Source organism: Anser cygnoides, chromosome 1, assembly GCF_040182565.1.
Source record: "Anser cygnoides isolate HZ-2024a breed goose chromosome 1, Taihu_goose_T2T_genome, whole genome shotgun sequence".
In the NCBI taxonomy this organism is placed as follows: Eukaryota; Metazoa; Chordata; class Aves; order Anseriformes; family Anatidae; genus Anser; species Anser cygnoides.
This window is the reverse complement of record NC_089873.1, coordinates 195,539,494-195,556,191: the sequence shown is the minus strand read 5'-3', so window position 1 is coordinate 195,556,191 and position 16,698 is coordinate 195,539,494. Positions and strand designations below refer to the sequence as shown.

Below are 16,698 nucleotides of genomic sequence, written 5' to 3'. Positions count from 1 at the left end.
GCTGTGATGGGATTGAATGAAAGCAGGACTCAACAGCAGTTTATCACTAACATCTCTAATGTGTACTGCTACCCCAGAGCTTCCCTAAGAATTTGTGAGAAAAATTAAAAAGCTTGTCAGTCAAGGCCATAGCTTTGAAAGCATAAAGGAAAACACTCCATGCATCTTTCACTACCTCACATTAACACTTACCCAATAACTTGATGCTCAAAATACTGCAGTGTCCTTTGAAGAGTTTGCCGAATAGTCTGAGGCTATGGAAGAATAAAAAAAAAAAAAAAAGTAAGATTATGGAAGTATAGCACAGTTTAATTAACAAATCTTCCAATACACTATTTTGCCCCAGTTTTACTCCTCAAATTATCTACCTGTCAGGTGCCAATCATGGCAATAGATAGGAAATATTACTCGTTCCTTATATCTTACTTCACTATTTAAACATTTAAGTAAGAATGAATTTTACAATAAGACATAATTTATACTGCTAACAAGACTATTTGTGCATAACAAAGAAGCCACTTCACTAATAGCTCTCCCAAACTATCACCTACCAATTATCTCATTACTTTAAAATAATAAATTTAAAATAGTCTGCAAGAAAATGCTATCATTTTGTGCTGAAAGTATATCCTGGAAAAGCCATTTGGGTTTTTAAACTTTGTATGCTCACTAGAGCATTTTGCATTAAAGAAGATTATAAAGACATAATTTATTTTTGCTTGCTTTCCTGACAAGTTGTAACTCCCAAGTTATCTTTTAAATCATGAGGAAGCTCAAGTTCATCAAAAGAAAATCATGACATGCTTCAAGCATTTATACGCTGTTCCACTTTAACAGGTGTTCACCAAGCAATGTATGTGCATATCTGTGTTTATTTTCTTTATTAATACCACTACAGTATTCACCAAAATACATATGTTCATATATGTGTCTATTTTCCTTACTGCTACTGCTACTGCTACTAATACTGCTGCTACTGCCAGTGCTGCTGTTCCTATTTTTTTGAATTAATACGTGAGCGATCTTTGGGTAAATCAAGCAAATGTAAAATCCAAGTTATTCTCTTTGGAATGTTCCAAGTCACTTACAGAATCATGGAATCATAGACTATCCAGAGTTGGAAGGGACGCACAAGGATCATCAAGTCCAACTCCTGGGTCCCCAAAGAACCACCCAAAAAATCAGACCGTGTGTCTGAGAGCATTGTCCAAACACTTCTTGAACTCCAGCAGGCTCGGTGCCATGACCACTGCCCTGGGGAGCCTGTCCCAGTGCCCGACCACCCCCTCAGTGAAGAACCCTTTCCTGATATCCAGTCTGAACCGCCCCTGTTGCAGCTTCAAGACACTATGACAAAACATCCTTCTTTCAGAATGGCTGGCTTGTACTAAATCTGAAGTTTTTCACCTGTACATTCTGTCCTGGTGACAGAGATCAGACAAAGGTACCCTACTTGGATTTAAGTATCCTTTAAATATCCTTCCTTCTGTCTCAAAGGCACCCAGGGATATTCTGATCAGACTCAGCAGAAGCACCAGACACTCAAATTTTATAGACATTTAGTATTTCTCTACCTTTTGAAAAAGACATCTAATTATTTTGGAAAGTAATAGTTGAAGTGTCCCTTAATTTGAGCTCTTTCATTCTTGAAAAACCACAATTTGAGGTGATTTCATTCAAACCAACATCAGCTTTGAAAGTCTCAGATTTTGCTGTCTGCTGTGCAGATTCAGCACTTCAAGACCTGACCATTCTTCCTAACGTTGCTCGTGAGTTTGCAGAAAGAGGTATTTGTTTTGATGATGGCAGGAATGCAAAAGACTATACCAGGTTTGTGCAACTGTAAAAAAAAAAATAATAATAATACCATATTATATGAACTTGTCTTCCCCTTTGAATTCAAATGTGTAGAAATGTATGCATTTGCAAAAATAAGCTCAAAATACATGTCAACCTTGAAATAGTTTTTCTGGGTTTGTTTTTTATTATTATTATTTTTTGATAATACTTTATCAGATAATTACTTCACATCTCTGCAGGAGCTAGGTTTCCTGTGATAAAGGGCATTAAAAGTTATGTGTTCTTTTGCAAAACACAGTGGAAGTGTCATATGAATGAAACCACCACGTACCAAAAATTCATCCCTCCTTAGTTGTATGGGAGGTGTTGAGGTCCTTAGGCCTGATGGGCTACAAACATATTTCACGGCATGTTCTCTCAGAAACTCAAAAGCTTTCCTGTGCTCAGTAGGCACAAAAATCCATTCTTCACATATAGAAAAGATGTATTTTCCCACTCTACCAATCAGGCAAAGTAAAATGGCTTTAAATAAAGAGGTCTAGACAGCTGCCATCTCCTATTTCCATACTGCATTTCCCTCAGCCCCACTCCTACACACAGAACTTAAGTACTCCACCAGGACCTCCTCTGACATGAAACATAGAACACTGGAAATTTTTGATTGTTGAATTAGATCTCATTTCTGGATCCCCCAAAGTACTTTTACAGCGAGCGTATGGAAGGCAGCAATGCTTGGTTCCATAGTGGAGAGGAAGAAAAATAGCATTTTTCTGTTCTCAAGAACTTTCGCAGCTTGATGACACTTAAGCAGTCCTCTGGGGATTGTCTGGCCCCTTCTCATTCTTGATGCACAGATGTTGCACTTCTTACCCAGGGAAAAACCCATTTGAATACCTCAAGATTTGACCATATAAGCAACCTCCAAGTCCCGAGCTTATTTCATCAATCACCTCCCTTCTCCCACAGTGCTGAATGAAATAAGAATAGCTCACGTACTACTAACTCTCCTCTGTAAGCTAAATCATCTGCCTAAGTACTGTCAGAGAACTTTATACAATCCCATACACTCATACACCTTTTTACTGGCATATCCTTCCAAATATTAGAAAATAATTAAAATGTAAGTACAAATACTAGTAAAATATTAAAGCAAAAAGTAGGATTTCAGATTAAAACACTGGTCATAAACAGAGCTCTGTGCATTGTGCCCATAGTTAATATGAAAACCAACCTGAGTCACAAAGTCCTTCTCCATTTCTGACAAGAATGGCATGTCACTGTGCGTGGTTAAAGAGCCACTGTGCTCACCTTCTCAGTTTATTGTAATCAGTGGTGAATGTACCTTTGCTATAGCTGTAATTCTGTCACTATGACCATCTTGCCATGACTAAATAAAAGGGAGAGAAGAAAAATGACACCTGCCTACAGCTGCCTACACAAGCAGTTTGGTGTTCTACTTCTTCCGCTACTGACTCTGCATTGCCTATGAGAGAGAGAGTGGGTAGGAAAACATTTTCATCTCTTTTCTGCATCCAACAGCAAGACTTGATGAAGACAAAATAACTAAACCTTCTTCTAGTAGCATAATACACATCATCTCTCAAAGAAGCATAACTTCTGCTGTTAGGGAAGATAAAAGACAGCTTATAATAATGCACTTCCTCTGCTGCAATGTAAGTCTATGCCATGCAGGTACCCAGTGGCCCTTGTTTACTGAAATGGTTTTAAAACTTCAAGACCACTTACAGTTAAATATATATATATATAATAGCATTTATTACCTAAAACAGTAAATTTTAATGATTTATTTTGATTATAATGATTTACTGCTCTTTTATCTGCATTGCGAAACAGTTACATCAGTTCAGGTTTCTAAGGGCAATCCAAATTTAGACATGACAGTACTGCTATTGTTACATGTAAATTAATCCAAAAATTGCCATACCAGATCATGTCCAAGCTCCATCTGGAATGATAAAATATAAGGCTGAAGGAACCACTGAAAATAATCTGACTGATCTTTTGCATAGTAGAGGCTATAGGACTTCCCTGAATTAACTCTGAATCCAGATAGCAAGCCATGGCTAACCCTAATGTGTCAAAGGAAACTGTAAAAAAATCACAGAATCACAGGTTCATATACATTTGAAGGAGCCTTTGAAAGTATCATAGTTCAATGTCCTGCTCAGAGTCATACCTGTTAGAACTGGTTGCTCAGATCCTTCTCCAGATGAGTTTTGAGTGCCTCCAACAATGGAGATCCAAACCTGTGCCAGTGTTTGATCACCCTCATAACATTTTTTTTTCAAATATTGATTTGGAACTTCCCATTTTCCAGCTTTCCTGCCTCTCATTCTTCCACTGTGCACCCCTGAGAAAAGTCCAGTTCTATCTTCCCCATATCCCATGATCAAGTAACTGTAGACTGCAATACAGCTCAAAACTGTTTCTTCTTAAAAGCTGAACAGATGCAGCTTCCCCAGCCACTCCTCAGATGTCACAAGCTCCATAGTCTAACCATCCTGGTAGTCCTTTGCTGGCCTCCTTATCAATCCCTGAAGAAAATGCAGAGGTAGTTGGTTGATAATTTGACTTTTTGCCACTGATTGCCACCTTTTGAGCCCAAAGGTCTAGTCAATTTTCCACCCACCTTATCATCCACTTATGCAGTCCATACCTCACCAGTTTGGCTCTAAGGACACTATAGGAGACCATGCCAAAGACCTTTCTAAAGGCAAGGTAAACAACATCCCTTCATCCATTGAGCCAGTCATCTCATTACAGAAGTCAATCAGGTTGGTCAGGTACAATTCATCCTTGTAAAAAGGCATAAAAGCATACAAAGGGTATTAAAGGGTGTAAAGGGGTAAAATTTGGTCTGGCTGTTCCCAATCACCACCTTGTCCTTTATTTCTTTCCTTTTTTTTTTTTTTCTCATAAAAGGTTTCCAAAATGATTTGCTCCTTCACTATCCCAGGGACTAGAGTTAGGCTGATTTGTCCATAGTTCCCTGGATCCTCATCTTTCTTAGTGCCGAGTGTGATGTTAGCTTTTTTCCAGTCATCAGGTACCTCCCCTGATTGCCATGACTGGGAGGCTTTCCTATCTCCATCCCTGCATGCTCAGGCAACGGCTCTGTACTCTTCCAGGACAGCCCACCCCTGCTTCCAACTTCTGTAGACATCTTTTTTTTGCATTTGAGCTCTGTCCTGAGGTACCTCTTGACCCACGCTGGCCTTCTTCCATGCTTTTTTGACATTCTGCATACCATAATCAACCATTCTGGAGCTTTGAGAAGGGTGTAAAAGGGTCCCCAAAGATCAAACAACTTCCTGTGTCCCTCTACCCTCCATGCTAGTTGCCCGTTGGATCCTGCCAAGATCTATGAACAAGCCAAAATCTCCTGAAAAATCTCTCCTGAAGTATGAGGCTGTGATTCCACTTACTCATCTTTCCCACTTCTCTCTGTGTTTTGAACTCCAGCATCTCATAATCACTGTAGCCAAGGCTCCCATCAACCTTTATATCTTCAACCAGTTTTCATTGCTTTTGAACAATAGCTCCAGCAGAGTATTTCCCCCCCCCAAACCCACCTCCCCACCCCCCGCCCCATCAGCTCCAAAGATCTCCTGCATCTCTATTGCCCTTCCAGTTGATATTGGATTGGCTGAAGTCCCCCGTGAGTATTAAGGCCTGCAATTTTAAGGCTTCCTCCAGCTGTCTCAGCTGTCTGAAGGTTTTCTCTGCTTTCACTTCTTGATCAGCCAATGTGTAGCAGACATGTACCAACACACCACCTCTGCTAAACCATCCTCTGCTCCTGACCACAAGCTCTGGGCCAACTTGCCCCATCAAAAGACAACTGTCTGCACGTTTTGGTCACTCCTTTGCACAGAGAGCTGCTCGTGCTCCTCACCTTCCCAGCCTGTCCGTCATGAACATCCTGTGTCCATTCCCTGCAGCACTCCTGTCCTGAAAGCCATCCCACACAAAGATGTATGTGCTAACGCATGAGGTCCAAGCTCAGTGTCACCTATTTGTTCCTTAAAATGGGCCCCTGGTCATCTTGCTTTCACAAAGTAAGCACAAGAACCTCTTCCACCATGTTGTCCCCCAGATATTTTTCACTGCCCCCCCCACCACCACCACCACTTTCTCTTCAGACAATGTAGACCCTTCGCAAACAAACATAGTTTGAAGCCCTCATCAAGATCAGGAAGCCTGTTGTCAAAGACATCCTCACCCCTCTTTGTCAGATAAATCCCTTCTTGCTCAGTAGTCTTTACTCCTCAGAGAGTGAGTGCCCTACATCCACAGAGATCAAAGCCCTGCCAGCAACACCAGCCACAGGGACTGCCTCACTAAATGTGTCCACTCCAACCTGAGCCTTTCCCCCTCATCGGCAGGATTAAAGAGACCCCAACTGGACCCCCAGGCCCTTTGCCCTTGCCCTCAAAACCATGTAGTCACTTCTGATATTCTCAAGGTCTCTCCTGGCTGCATAGTTGGTGCCCACATGGACGAGCAGCAGGGTTCATAGTCGAAGGCCAGACAAGTCTTGGCAGCCTGTTTGCGACATCATGTCTGAGCTCCTGGCAAGCAGCAAACCTCCTGAGGCAGCAGGGCAGGCTGGCAGATGAATGCCTCTGTCTCCTCGGGAGACAGTTTCTGATAACTACTACTCTCCTTTTTGTTGGAGCCTCTAGCAGTTGAGGTTCAATTGGCTCTGATGCCTCATGGCAAGGTAGGTCATCTCTCCCACCTCTTCCCAGGGCACTGCATTTGCTCCATAACTGCTGAACCACAGGTGGAAAAGGGTGCCTAGGTGCGTGGCCAGAAGTAATAAGCCTCCAGCCTCCCCCATCTCAGGAGTTTCCACTCCTGACCCTCAAGGATTTTCTCTAGTTGTTCCTCTTTCCTTGCAACGTGGGGCTCAGGCTCTTGGCTCTGCAGGACCTCTACAAAGCCCCCTCACCACCTCCTACAGCTCTTCTGTCTGGCAACTCGGCAATTAAACCAGAGCAGGATGCTGTTGCACAGCAGCAGGCAGGGATTCTGGCCACGACACTGCGACAGCCACTGTGACTCCACCAGTCCCCTCTGTTCGCAGTGCCCGCCTTGCAGGATGCCTTTGGAGGAAAACCTCACCCTGTTCTACAGTAGTGCGAAACTGGTCCAAGACCTGAAACTAGGGGTATAGCTTCAGAGGTGTTTTTAAGACTAGCTGAGGAAAATGTTTATGAAGATATTTGTCTAAATGATCTTGAAGCATTCAATTTGATTTTTCTTACTCAGGCAACTTCCTTTGAAAAAGAATTCTAGTTTAAACAGACATTGTCTGAAAAAAAATCTTTTTTTTTTTTTTGATTAATTTTCCCTTCTTTCAACTTCATTGCCTCAGGTTTTGGAGACAAAGGAGAAAAGGCTTCCACTTTAATTGCATCCCTTGCTATAAATGTCTTTCCCAAGGCAATCAAATTTAAGCTTTCCAATCTATTCTCTGAGGACAGAGACTTTGGCCTATTCCTGAACCATAGCCTGTTGCCTCTGAAATGTCTCTCACTTGATTGCAACGCCTTTGGAAATAAATGGCCAACTGTAGGTACCCAAAGTGCTGCCCAACTGTAGGTACCCAAAGTGACTCATTTCACTTTACTGTTGGTATCTAATACAAGACTTAGTCTTTGGAAATACCTGTTTCTTTTGTCTACGTAGGATGTTGAGTGATTGCTGTAGACTGACACATCTTTTAAATGCTTATGTGAGGACAGACAAACCCCACCATGCGGTGACAGTACTGCGCAGAGTATTCCAGATGACTCAGTTTAAATTTACATAAATGCAGTTTTGTATTCTCCATCCCATTCTTTTTGCAACTTAAGATGACCAGGTAGTACCAGATAAGAAAGGGACTGTATGGAATGGGGAGGTCTGAGCTGAGAGAACAGCCAAACACAGTTTCTCCTTAATCCTAACATGGCCTTAAAGATTTTCCCTGATAAAAGCTAAGTGGCTCCTAGCTGAACCTCAGAAGTGGTTTAACAGTCATGCTCTTAAGAACTTGAGTGCTACAAATTTTAAACGTGAAAGTTGCACTGAAGAGCATAATAGTCTCAGCTAGAAACCACTTCACTTCTATCAGTATTTCTTCAAGGAAGTCTGTAAAGTCAGGGGGCTCCTCTAGACTCCTCTGCCCTGGGGAGTTGCAATGTCCTTTCTAGAGGCATCACATACAGGAGAAATAAGCTACCACAGACCTCAGCCAAATCAGCACTTGGATGCTGAAAGCTTTAAGTGTTTCAAATTTGTAATGTTCAATCACTAACTCAGCAGATGTGTAAGATTTTAATTGTCAGCTTCACTGCTGGGCATCTCTCATTAATGAAAAACACCTCTTTTCTCATATTTCAAAACCAGCTCTAGTGAAGTTTCTGTGCATAGGTGATTACAGAGCTCTAAGCACATGTGATTTGGTATGCACCTGGCCCATCTGGAAGGAAATAAATGGAAAAATAGCCAGTTTTATATCTGTAGGGTTTTTTTTGTTTGTTTGTATGTTTGGTTGTGTTTTTTTTTAATATTTACCCCAGGATCATGAAAGCAGTGGAAAGCTGTTCTTTCACTGTTCTTCTGGTCACCCAAATATTGACGTTAAAGAGGCAGTAAACAAAGAATCAAGGCTCCAGTTAAAGACAAACATTTATCAACATTTCCCAAAAGCCAGGCATGCAGAGATAAGTATTGAAATTGCTGCTACTAGGGAAAAACAGAACTGAAAAATGAAAAGAAAGCTCCTTTGGTATCTGACAATTTTTACTGATGATGCAGAAAGGAGGCAGGCTTCCTAGCAGGTCCTCACAGATCCTGTACAGGCAGGATCCCTCCCCATCATCTTCCCAATAGCTGCAGAATGGAATGAAAGGGCCCAGACAAAAATCAGAAATGGAGAAGCTGAGACCCAACATAAGGAACCATTTGAAAATTTTAAAAGAATCATCTTTGGGGGTTTAACGGTGCTTTAAATAATCAGGAAAAATATATTATTTTTGCTCTCTAGCTTCTGAACCATTAGGATGCACTCACTTTTCTTCTCTGTAACTATGCAAGCTAGAAGTTTATTTTTTCTTCATGAAAACCAGCTTTCTGACTCCAGAATTTTGTGATTTATATAAAAGTACCAATTGCTTGTGGACCAGCATGACTACAGCAGCACACAGTGGTCCAGATGGGGCGAGGTAAAGGTACAGCATTGGAGCTCAGGGTCACTTGGTATCAAAACCTGAGACCATTCTGCTCCTCAGTTTGTACAAACTGGGGTAGTCTCACAGTGAAATACTTCTTCACATCAGAGAAAACACATTAATTTAATAAACAAACATTGAGACCGATAATTTTACCTCATACTATTTCATTGCAATAACAATGCAAACACTCCAAAGAAATAAAACAGAAATAACTAATAATTAGAAGTTATAATTCCTGCACCCCCAGCTGCCTTTCAACTAGAAGCATCACAGACATTATGGATGGAAATTGCCTATTAGTTCATCTAGTCTAACTCCTCGACAGTGAAGGATACATATCTCAGGGTGCTATCCATTATAATACTGTCTGGGATCACTTTGTTCATCTTTTGAATTTCAGCCATGTCTGGGATGAATAGAAGATCTGTTCTGTGTTGCAAAAAGAATACATTCACTAGGTGAGAGCATAATAGATAATCTACCTCCAATGCCACCTGTTTGATTTTTAAAGCAACTCACATCTACTTCATAAAATCATTGGTGCTATGCTAGGAGACAGGTAGGAAATGGAAGGCTTTACATGTCAGTGCTTCTAAAGGAATTTCTTCTGCTGCACAAACCGACTGTCCTCAGCATAACCGGGCCTAATTTCATATGCTCAGCTGCAAAGGTGCTTTGAGCTGTATGGAAGAACCATGTTTAATTTTTTTATTTTTTTAAAAGTTTGGAAGCAGACACGTCTAGAAAGAACTTGGATATGAGAACTATTTCTTTTCCTCATAGCATAATATAACAGCCCCTAACGTTAGCACAAGAGGAAAGAGAGGGCTTGTCTCTGTGTTGGCTTTCCAAGTTTCACCAGGACTACACTGAGCTGCTGTGAAGCAGTACCTCTCTGCTCAAGTAGTTGTGGATGACAGATACTCACCTTTGTTTTGATGTAGTCGTGACTGTACACTGCAATTTAGGGGCATATATTGATATGGTATCTGCTTCAGGCAGCAGAGATGCCTGCAAAGTATGAATGTTTTCAGAGAAGTGTTTTTTTCCAGGCTCTGTAAAGTCAAGATTTCAGCCTGGGACTACAAACATTAAGAAAGCAGCTATCACTATGGACAGTCTAAGTACTAGATGTGAAATATTCAAGTTCACCCTAAACAAAATTTCACCAAGGTCAATACAAGGCCGCAGTCCTCTGGGTACAGCTAAATTAATTTAAAAAAAAAAAAGTTATTTGCTAAGGCTGAGATGAGATGCATGAGATGTTTAGCCACCAAACAAGACAAACAAACAAAACCCATCATGATTCTAAAATTAACATTTCCCAGAATGTTCCCCGGCTCTGTTCCATGCTATGAAATAGCAAATTGACTGGCTACAGGCTGCACATGTGACCTCGTGTATGAATGTTTTTTCTCTCTGGTAAGTTGAAAGGTACTGGGCAAAAGTCTGACTTTATTTTATTTTGAAAAATTAATCCTATTTGCTTGTTGAAATTAGAAACTAGGAGTTTCTCATTGGATGTGCCTTTCTCCACCATTTTCAAGGCTTTTTTTCCTTCACACCCATCTTCCTGAGAAGGATGTTACTCACGTAAAGCTCATCCAACATGGGCTATTAAGTGAATTAGCCAGTCACACTGCTGATATGGATATCATTAGCATTATCCTACTTCATTCACAAAGTTAGGCAGAAGTTATTCTTACAACAGTAAAGCTTAGGTATACCTGATGACTTAATGTGAGTCATGACGAGCTCAGAAGACGTGCAATCTTTTTTCAAACTTTCATGTAAAAATCAACACTAACTCTTGTACTAGTGGCAACAACTTGTTATTGTTACTAACAAGAGTAGTTATTCCTTAAGAGTAAGTGGTAGAGGCTTATGATGAAACCGGGCTTGGTTTGAGCTGCTACATTTGCACTTCTCCACCAAAACCCCACCTCCGCTCACTGGAGGTTTCATTTGCAATTAAACAATTTGAAGTTTCAGCAGTGACAGAATTAATAGCACGCACACGAACCTAAATGATAGTCTTTATGTTCTTTTTTTCTCCCATTATCAGGAAAAAGCAAAAAGCCAATTCTTAAATTCAATCTATTTGGCAGAAGCCAGTAGCAGCTTCCTAATTTAAATAGGAAAAAAAATGTTCTTAATTTAATGTGTCTTCAACTGAGCCTTTAAAGGATATCAGGAATAATTCTGCATGAACAGAAAAGTATACCAGAAGTGATTTCCACTTAATAATGTTTACAGTTCAAGAGAGATGTTACATAGGCCATTCAGAAAATAAAATCAACCAGAAATGTAAGTCTGTCTAATGCTGTGTCATGCTGTAACTCTCTTTCCAGAAAGATCAGCACAGCGCTTCGGGGTACATAGTCTCCTCTGAATGCATGCCCAATCACTCTCCACTCCTTCAGGGTAGTCCATGCCCCTCAGATGGGAGCAGAGTATTTGACTTTTCAAATCAGTGACAAATTGTATTTTTTTTTCTGATTTTGATTCTATTTTCAGCCTGGTATTGGATACAAGTCAAGATAGAACTGGAGCAAATGTGAAAATTGCTGCAAGGAACTAGAATTTAGTAAGATAATAAATGGCATTTATAAAGAATAAAACTGCGTCCACTGGTGCCAGGATACCATTCCCATATAGTGGAGCCCTTAAAGGCAGAAAAACTGAGGATGAGAATAAACAGGAGAAAATATCATCATTATAGTTATAATTAATCAAAATTTATGTCACTCTGGGTGTAAAATTCATCCTTTAAAATAGAACACAACAATAAAGCTGGAATTAAAAGAAAACTATATCATTAAATTCTCTTGTGATGTACATTTATTTATTGCAGACGATTTCTTAAAAACAAGGGCATAAATCAGTGTACCTACTGAGTTCCTAGCATTTTATTATTTATCTCCAAAAATGCAAACGTAGCCCCGTAAGAAGGGCACCTACTTGTCTTGACGGCTGCTGGATCTAGCCTCATATTTCTCTGACAGGGTATAAAAGCTAAGATCCTTCAGTGGTGGTGGTTCAGAGGACAGAGGACAGCAGGGATGTCTGCCCAGCCAGGAACATGATTTAGGTGCTTGAATGCCATTAGGGTGGGTAGGAGCTGCCTACACAATTACAGGCTCCGCTTTGTGGGAACATCACAGGGATGAAAAGCTGTGAGAGGGCAGAGCCAGACATCGAGCAATATGCATTGGCCATGATCTCGTGAGACAAAGGAGTCGCAAGAGCAGAGTGTGTGCAATACCCGGACTTGGGGTTTCTCATGCTGAGCAGCTGCATTTGATCCCACAAAACATCACCTTCCCAGCCAAGTGCTGAGCACAGCCCATGCTAGACACGGCTGCTTGTCCTGAGTCTTTGGGCTGCGGCTCCCAGCTGCACAGCGAGCCTCAGCCCCCCTGCTGAGTGCCACGGCTCACCCAGTGAAGTTGGCCTTCAGGTGGGATGCATGCAGCAGCTCCAAGCACTGTTTGGTATGTGTACAGCTTGCCTGCTTGGTGAGGCTGTGGACAAAAGCTGCCTCCCTCCTCACATCCACACTGCTCTGCCTGCCCTTCGCCTGCACGCCCTACTCGTGAACGCCTGCAGTAGGGTGCGCATGGAGCTCTGCTCATCCTCCTCACCACCAAATACGCTTCTCCGAATTATGCAGCTGCTTTGGTGGGAGGTGAACCTTACTATCCTCCTACTTCTGGCTATTAAAAAAAAAGAGGGTTTGGGGTAAGCAAGTTCCAAATGAACAGCGTCCATCCTTCAGCCATCCAGGCATGTCAGAAAACCTTTAAGAACCTACTGGAATGTAAACCGAACCTGTGGTGATTGAGGGTCAGGCCCCTACATCCTCTAGAATAACCACGGCAGGAAAATCTCTAAAAATACATTTAAGAGAAAAGCTGGAAAATCACATGTGCTGGAAAGTGCTAGAAGCTGTCCTCCAGGAGCAAGCAGAAGAGGCTGGATTAAAACCTGCAAACCTAAGGTTTCACTTTTTAATTTTTTTCCCATTGTTCCACCAGAAGTAATAGTTGTGCAGTCACGCTCACCTAAATTTGAGAGCAAGATTGCAAGTGATACAGAATGTAGTAACTTCTTTTCACTGTATTTGGGTATAAAATATCTCAAATACTTCGTTACGGCATTTCACTCTACAGAATCTGCCTTTCCACTGACAGTGTGTTTGTACTCATGCTCATGAATGCATTGCACAGAAGATAATATTTTCATACACTCTTTTGCACTACCGCTCCTCATAAGACCTAGCCTTCTTGCACAGCCCTCTTGCTACACTGCCCCATGGACATCCCTTACAGTACGACTCCTTCAACCCCTGGATGCTCCTCCTGCCCAGATCAAGGCTCTGAGCATCCCCGAGCAGTAGCCCCTGCTACCGAGACTGAAACAACGTCACCTCTGCAGTATTAAACACGCAGGGAATTTTTTATCGGTGAAAACACACAAATGGTAATTTTAATCAGTACCTCAGTCCTAGCCATCAGCAAAGGAATACACAAAATTAAGGTTAAGTACAAACATCAGGAACCTGTAGCGTCCTTCAACTTTGAAAGTGCTCAGCACTGGGATGGGGACAGATTACTGCAGCATTAATGCTGGAAGTGAACACATCAAGCCATTGCAGGCAATACATATAGCATATATACACACACACTCATATATGCATCAGTACACGCTTATATACTTAACGGAAATCTGTTTTTGTAGAATTATGGAATAAAAACATATCTACACCTATAGAAAAGAATTAAATCTGTTCATTCAGAAGGAACGTATGTGACTGCACCCTTCAGACTTGCCTTTTAATTTTAAAAATAATGAGTGACTATCATTTGACACTAATTTTATAGGAAAAGTATTTTTTTTAACTTCTAATTGAAGTTATTCCTGATTTATATTAGCAGATGCGACAAAATAATCAGATTTGAAGTGTTAGACAGATGGTAACTTGACTTGTTGCAAGAAGGCAGATATTCAGCAGCACAGAAAAGATTCTCAACAAGGAAAAAAATGCACCAAAATAGCAAAGCACCTGAAAAGTGATTTCTCAGGGTCAAGAACAAAAAGATGGGGGACCAATTCTTTTCTTACACCATCACTGTGCCAACATGACTTTTCTGACTTGAATCACATTAATTTATGCCAAAATGTGGAAGATGGGAATGAAGCAGTAGTTACAATGCCAAGACAAAAAAGAAGGTTTTGAACAACGTGTATCACATGAATCACACATTAAAATAAAATAAAATAAAATATGCAGATTTCAGCAATATGGGCTGTTATAATTATCTCTTAGGGAAGCCAATGGAAACTGTTGTTTGGGACATCAAGGCGAGGTTGGAAGGAATTTTTGCGTTCTTAAGTGAAATTTCTCTGAGAGCACAAAGGAAAGAGGACTGTAAGACCTATCGAAGTTGTTCCCATCTCTCAAGTCACAGAATGTCTTTATTTTTCAGACAAATTCAATAATGCATCAAAGCTGTAAAGCTGTAGTTCTCTTTTATAGCATTTCCCTACAGGAGGTAACAGTCAAAGTTGGGAAAATACAAATACTAAGGTTATCTAAAAATACTGCACTGAGCTACTTAAGAATACTTCAAATATTTTGGGTAACACATGCTCTAATTATACCGTTGTATTATTATCAAATTAAATAGCTTCATTTTTTTTTGTACTAAAACAAGACAAGCCACCTGAGATATCGTCTATTAATTTCAGCACTACAAGCCCAGATTCCCAGTAGAGAGAGAAAAAAAATCAATGGGAAAGAAAAGTCTTTACTGAAACCGGACAACTATTAGCTATGTAATGCACTGCTAACTTCTCCCCTTTTCTACCCTGCTTGTCTACCCTGATCTAGCTGGTTCAAGCAAGGCTGAACAGAAAAGAGTACATTATAACCAAAGCAAACCAATAGCAGATGGTGACTCGACTTGTAAGTAATTTCTGAAGCTGAATAAGAACATGCCAAAAGATATTCCAATGCCACAAAATTTAGCAGATGCAGTTGTCTAACAGATTAAGCTACTTGTTGCAATTAGCATTTTATGGCTTAACATGTTATCTCAGAAAGCAGCAAGCATTCAGTTGCAGCTGAAACTTTATTAGGGAAATGTAGCGACGGTCACAGAGGTACAGATAGGAGTGTAGCACGACCGTGATGGTAAGGCTGGAGAACAACCTTCTGTTTGCTCTCCATGAAACTACCACGACTCCTGAGCCATTGCTTTCAGTCTCCCAAAGCAATGCCGACGTACTCGATGGGTTCAACCCAAATTCACTCTTTATTTTAGCTTGCACAATGCTTCACTGACTCTCGGTTACAGGTGTAGCTATCAAGATAACAAGTCATGGATTTCAAAGCACACTTAGAAGAAACTGATCTCTCAGGAATGCCTGTGCATCCGTGAGGCACAGGGCAATCTGTTGCTGAAATATTTCTGACCGGCACGTCAAAACTTTCTTTTTACCTCGCTCGGTGTGGAAAAGCCCTGTAAACGCGCCAAGTTCACGTCTCCTGTATGGTGCAGGAAGAACGAGCGTGCCACGCACCGTGTAAACGCACGCAACTTTTCACCCCGAATTGTCGCTCGCACCAGGTCGCGACAAGAGGTTCTCGCGACCCTCCTCAACGCATCAAGATGCTGCCAGGACGTGCCTCATTCCCCTCTCCCCCCCAAAAAACCCTTATCCGCCACCGGTCCCACCACCCAGCGCGGGCCCGACCGCGGGCGGGGGATGCTCCGGCAGCCCGGGACAAGCCGAGCGGAGCCCCGCAGCCACCGGGGGGTTGCGTGGCAGGGCCGGGGGGTCGCGGAGCACTCACCGCGGGGGCGGTCAGGCGGCGGATGCTCTCGCCCAGCGAGTCCAGGTTGACCCGGCGGCGGCGAGGAGCGCGGCGAGCACCGGCGCTGGCCGCGGAGGCGGCGGAGCCGGCGGCGGTGATGGAGACGGATGCGGCTGCCAGGGACGGATCGGAGGGGCCGGGGGGGCTGCGGCTGCCGTTCCAGCAGAGGCGGGACAGGGGACACTCGCCCTCCTCCTCGGGGCTGGTCTCCGGGCAGTCGGAGCCCAGCGAGCTGAAGGACTCGGAGGAGATCTTGCGGCGGGACATGGTGCCGCGGGGCGCCGGGGCTCAGCGCAGCGCGGCGGGCAGCCGCGGCGGGCAGCAGCGCCGAGCCGCGGGGCGCCGGGGGCGGCCGCCTCGCATGGCCGCGGGGTGCCCCCGGTTGGGGGGGCTCCGGGGCCGGGGTCGGGGCCGGGGCCGGCTCAGCCCCGCTCCCAGCTCCGCGCTCGGCCGGGGGCAGCGCGGGTGCGGCGCCGGGAGGCTTTAAAGCGGCGGCCGCTGCCCTCCTCTGCCTCGCCGCCCTCCCTCGCTCTCCCCTCCCCCGGCTCCCTCGCTGCTCCGCGGGGATCACGTGTTGTTTGGAGCCCTTTCCTCCTCCTCCTCGTCCTCCTCCTCCATCTCCTCCTCCTCCTCCGCCCGCCTCCCCCCTCCCCGCCTCTCGCTGCCGATGTCCCCCCGCAGGGGCTGGCGGACACCCGGGACCCTCCCGCCGCGGGCATCCCGACCCCAAACCCGACCCCAAACCCGGCCCCGACCCCAAGCCCGTCCCCGCCG

At 43.2% G+C, this 16,698-nt stretch overlaps 1 protein-coding gene across 2 annotated transcripts in view; it reads right to left on the bottom strand.

The window, feature by feature from the left end:
• Positions 1–16,496, bottom strand: part of GUCY1A2 (guanylate cyclase 1 soluble subunit alpha 2) — a 171,033-nt gene extending 154,537 nt beyond the window's left edge. Inside the window, exons 1-2 of one of the 2 annotated variants that reach the window (XM_066989833.1) lie at positions 15,904–16,496; positions 193–254 (exon numbers count right to left, since the gene is read on the bottom strand). In XM_066989833.1, the coding sequence (XP_066845934.1) occupies positions 193–254; positions 15,904–16,191 (350 nt within the window). In that variant the 5' untranslated portion in view covers positions 16,192–16,496. The remainder of the gene's footprint in view (positions 1–192; positions 255–15,903) is intronic. The other variant, XM_048078173.2, reaches the window with a different exon arrangement.
• Positions 16,497–16,698: the final 202 nt, after the last annotated feature.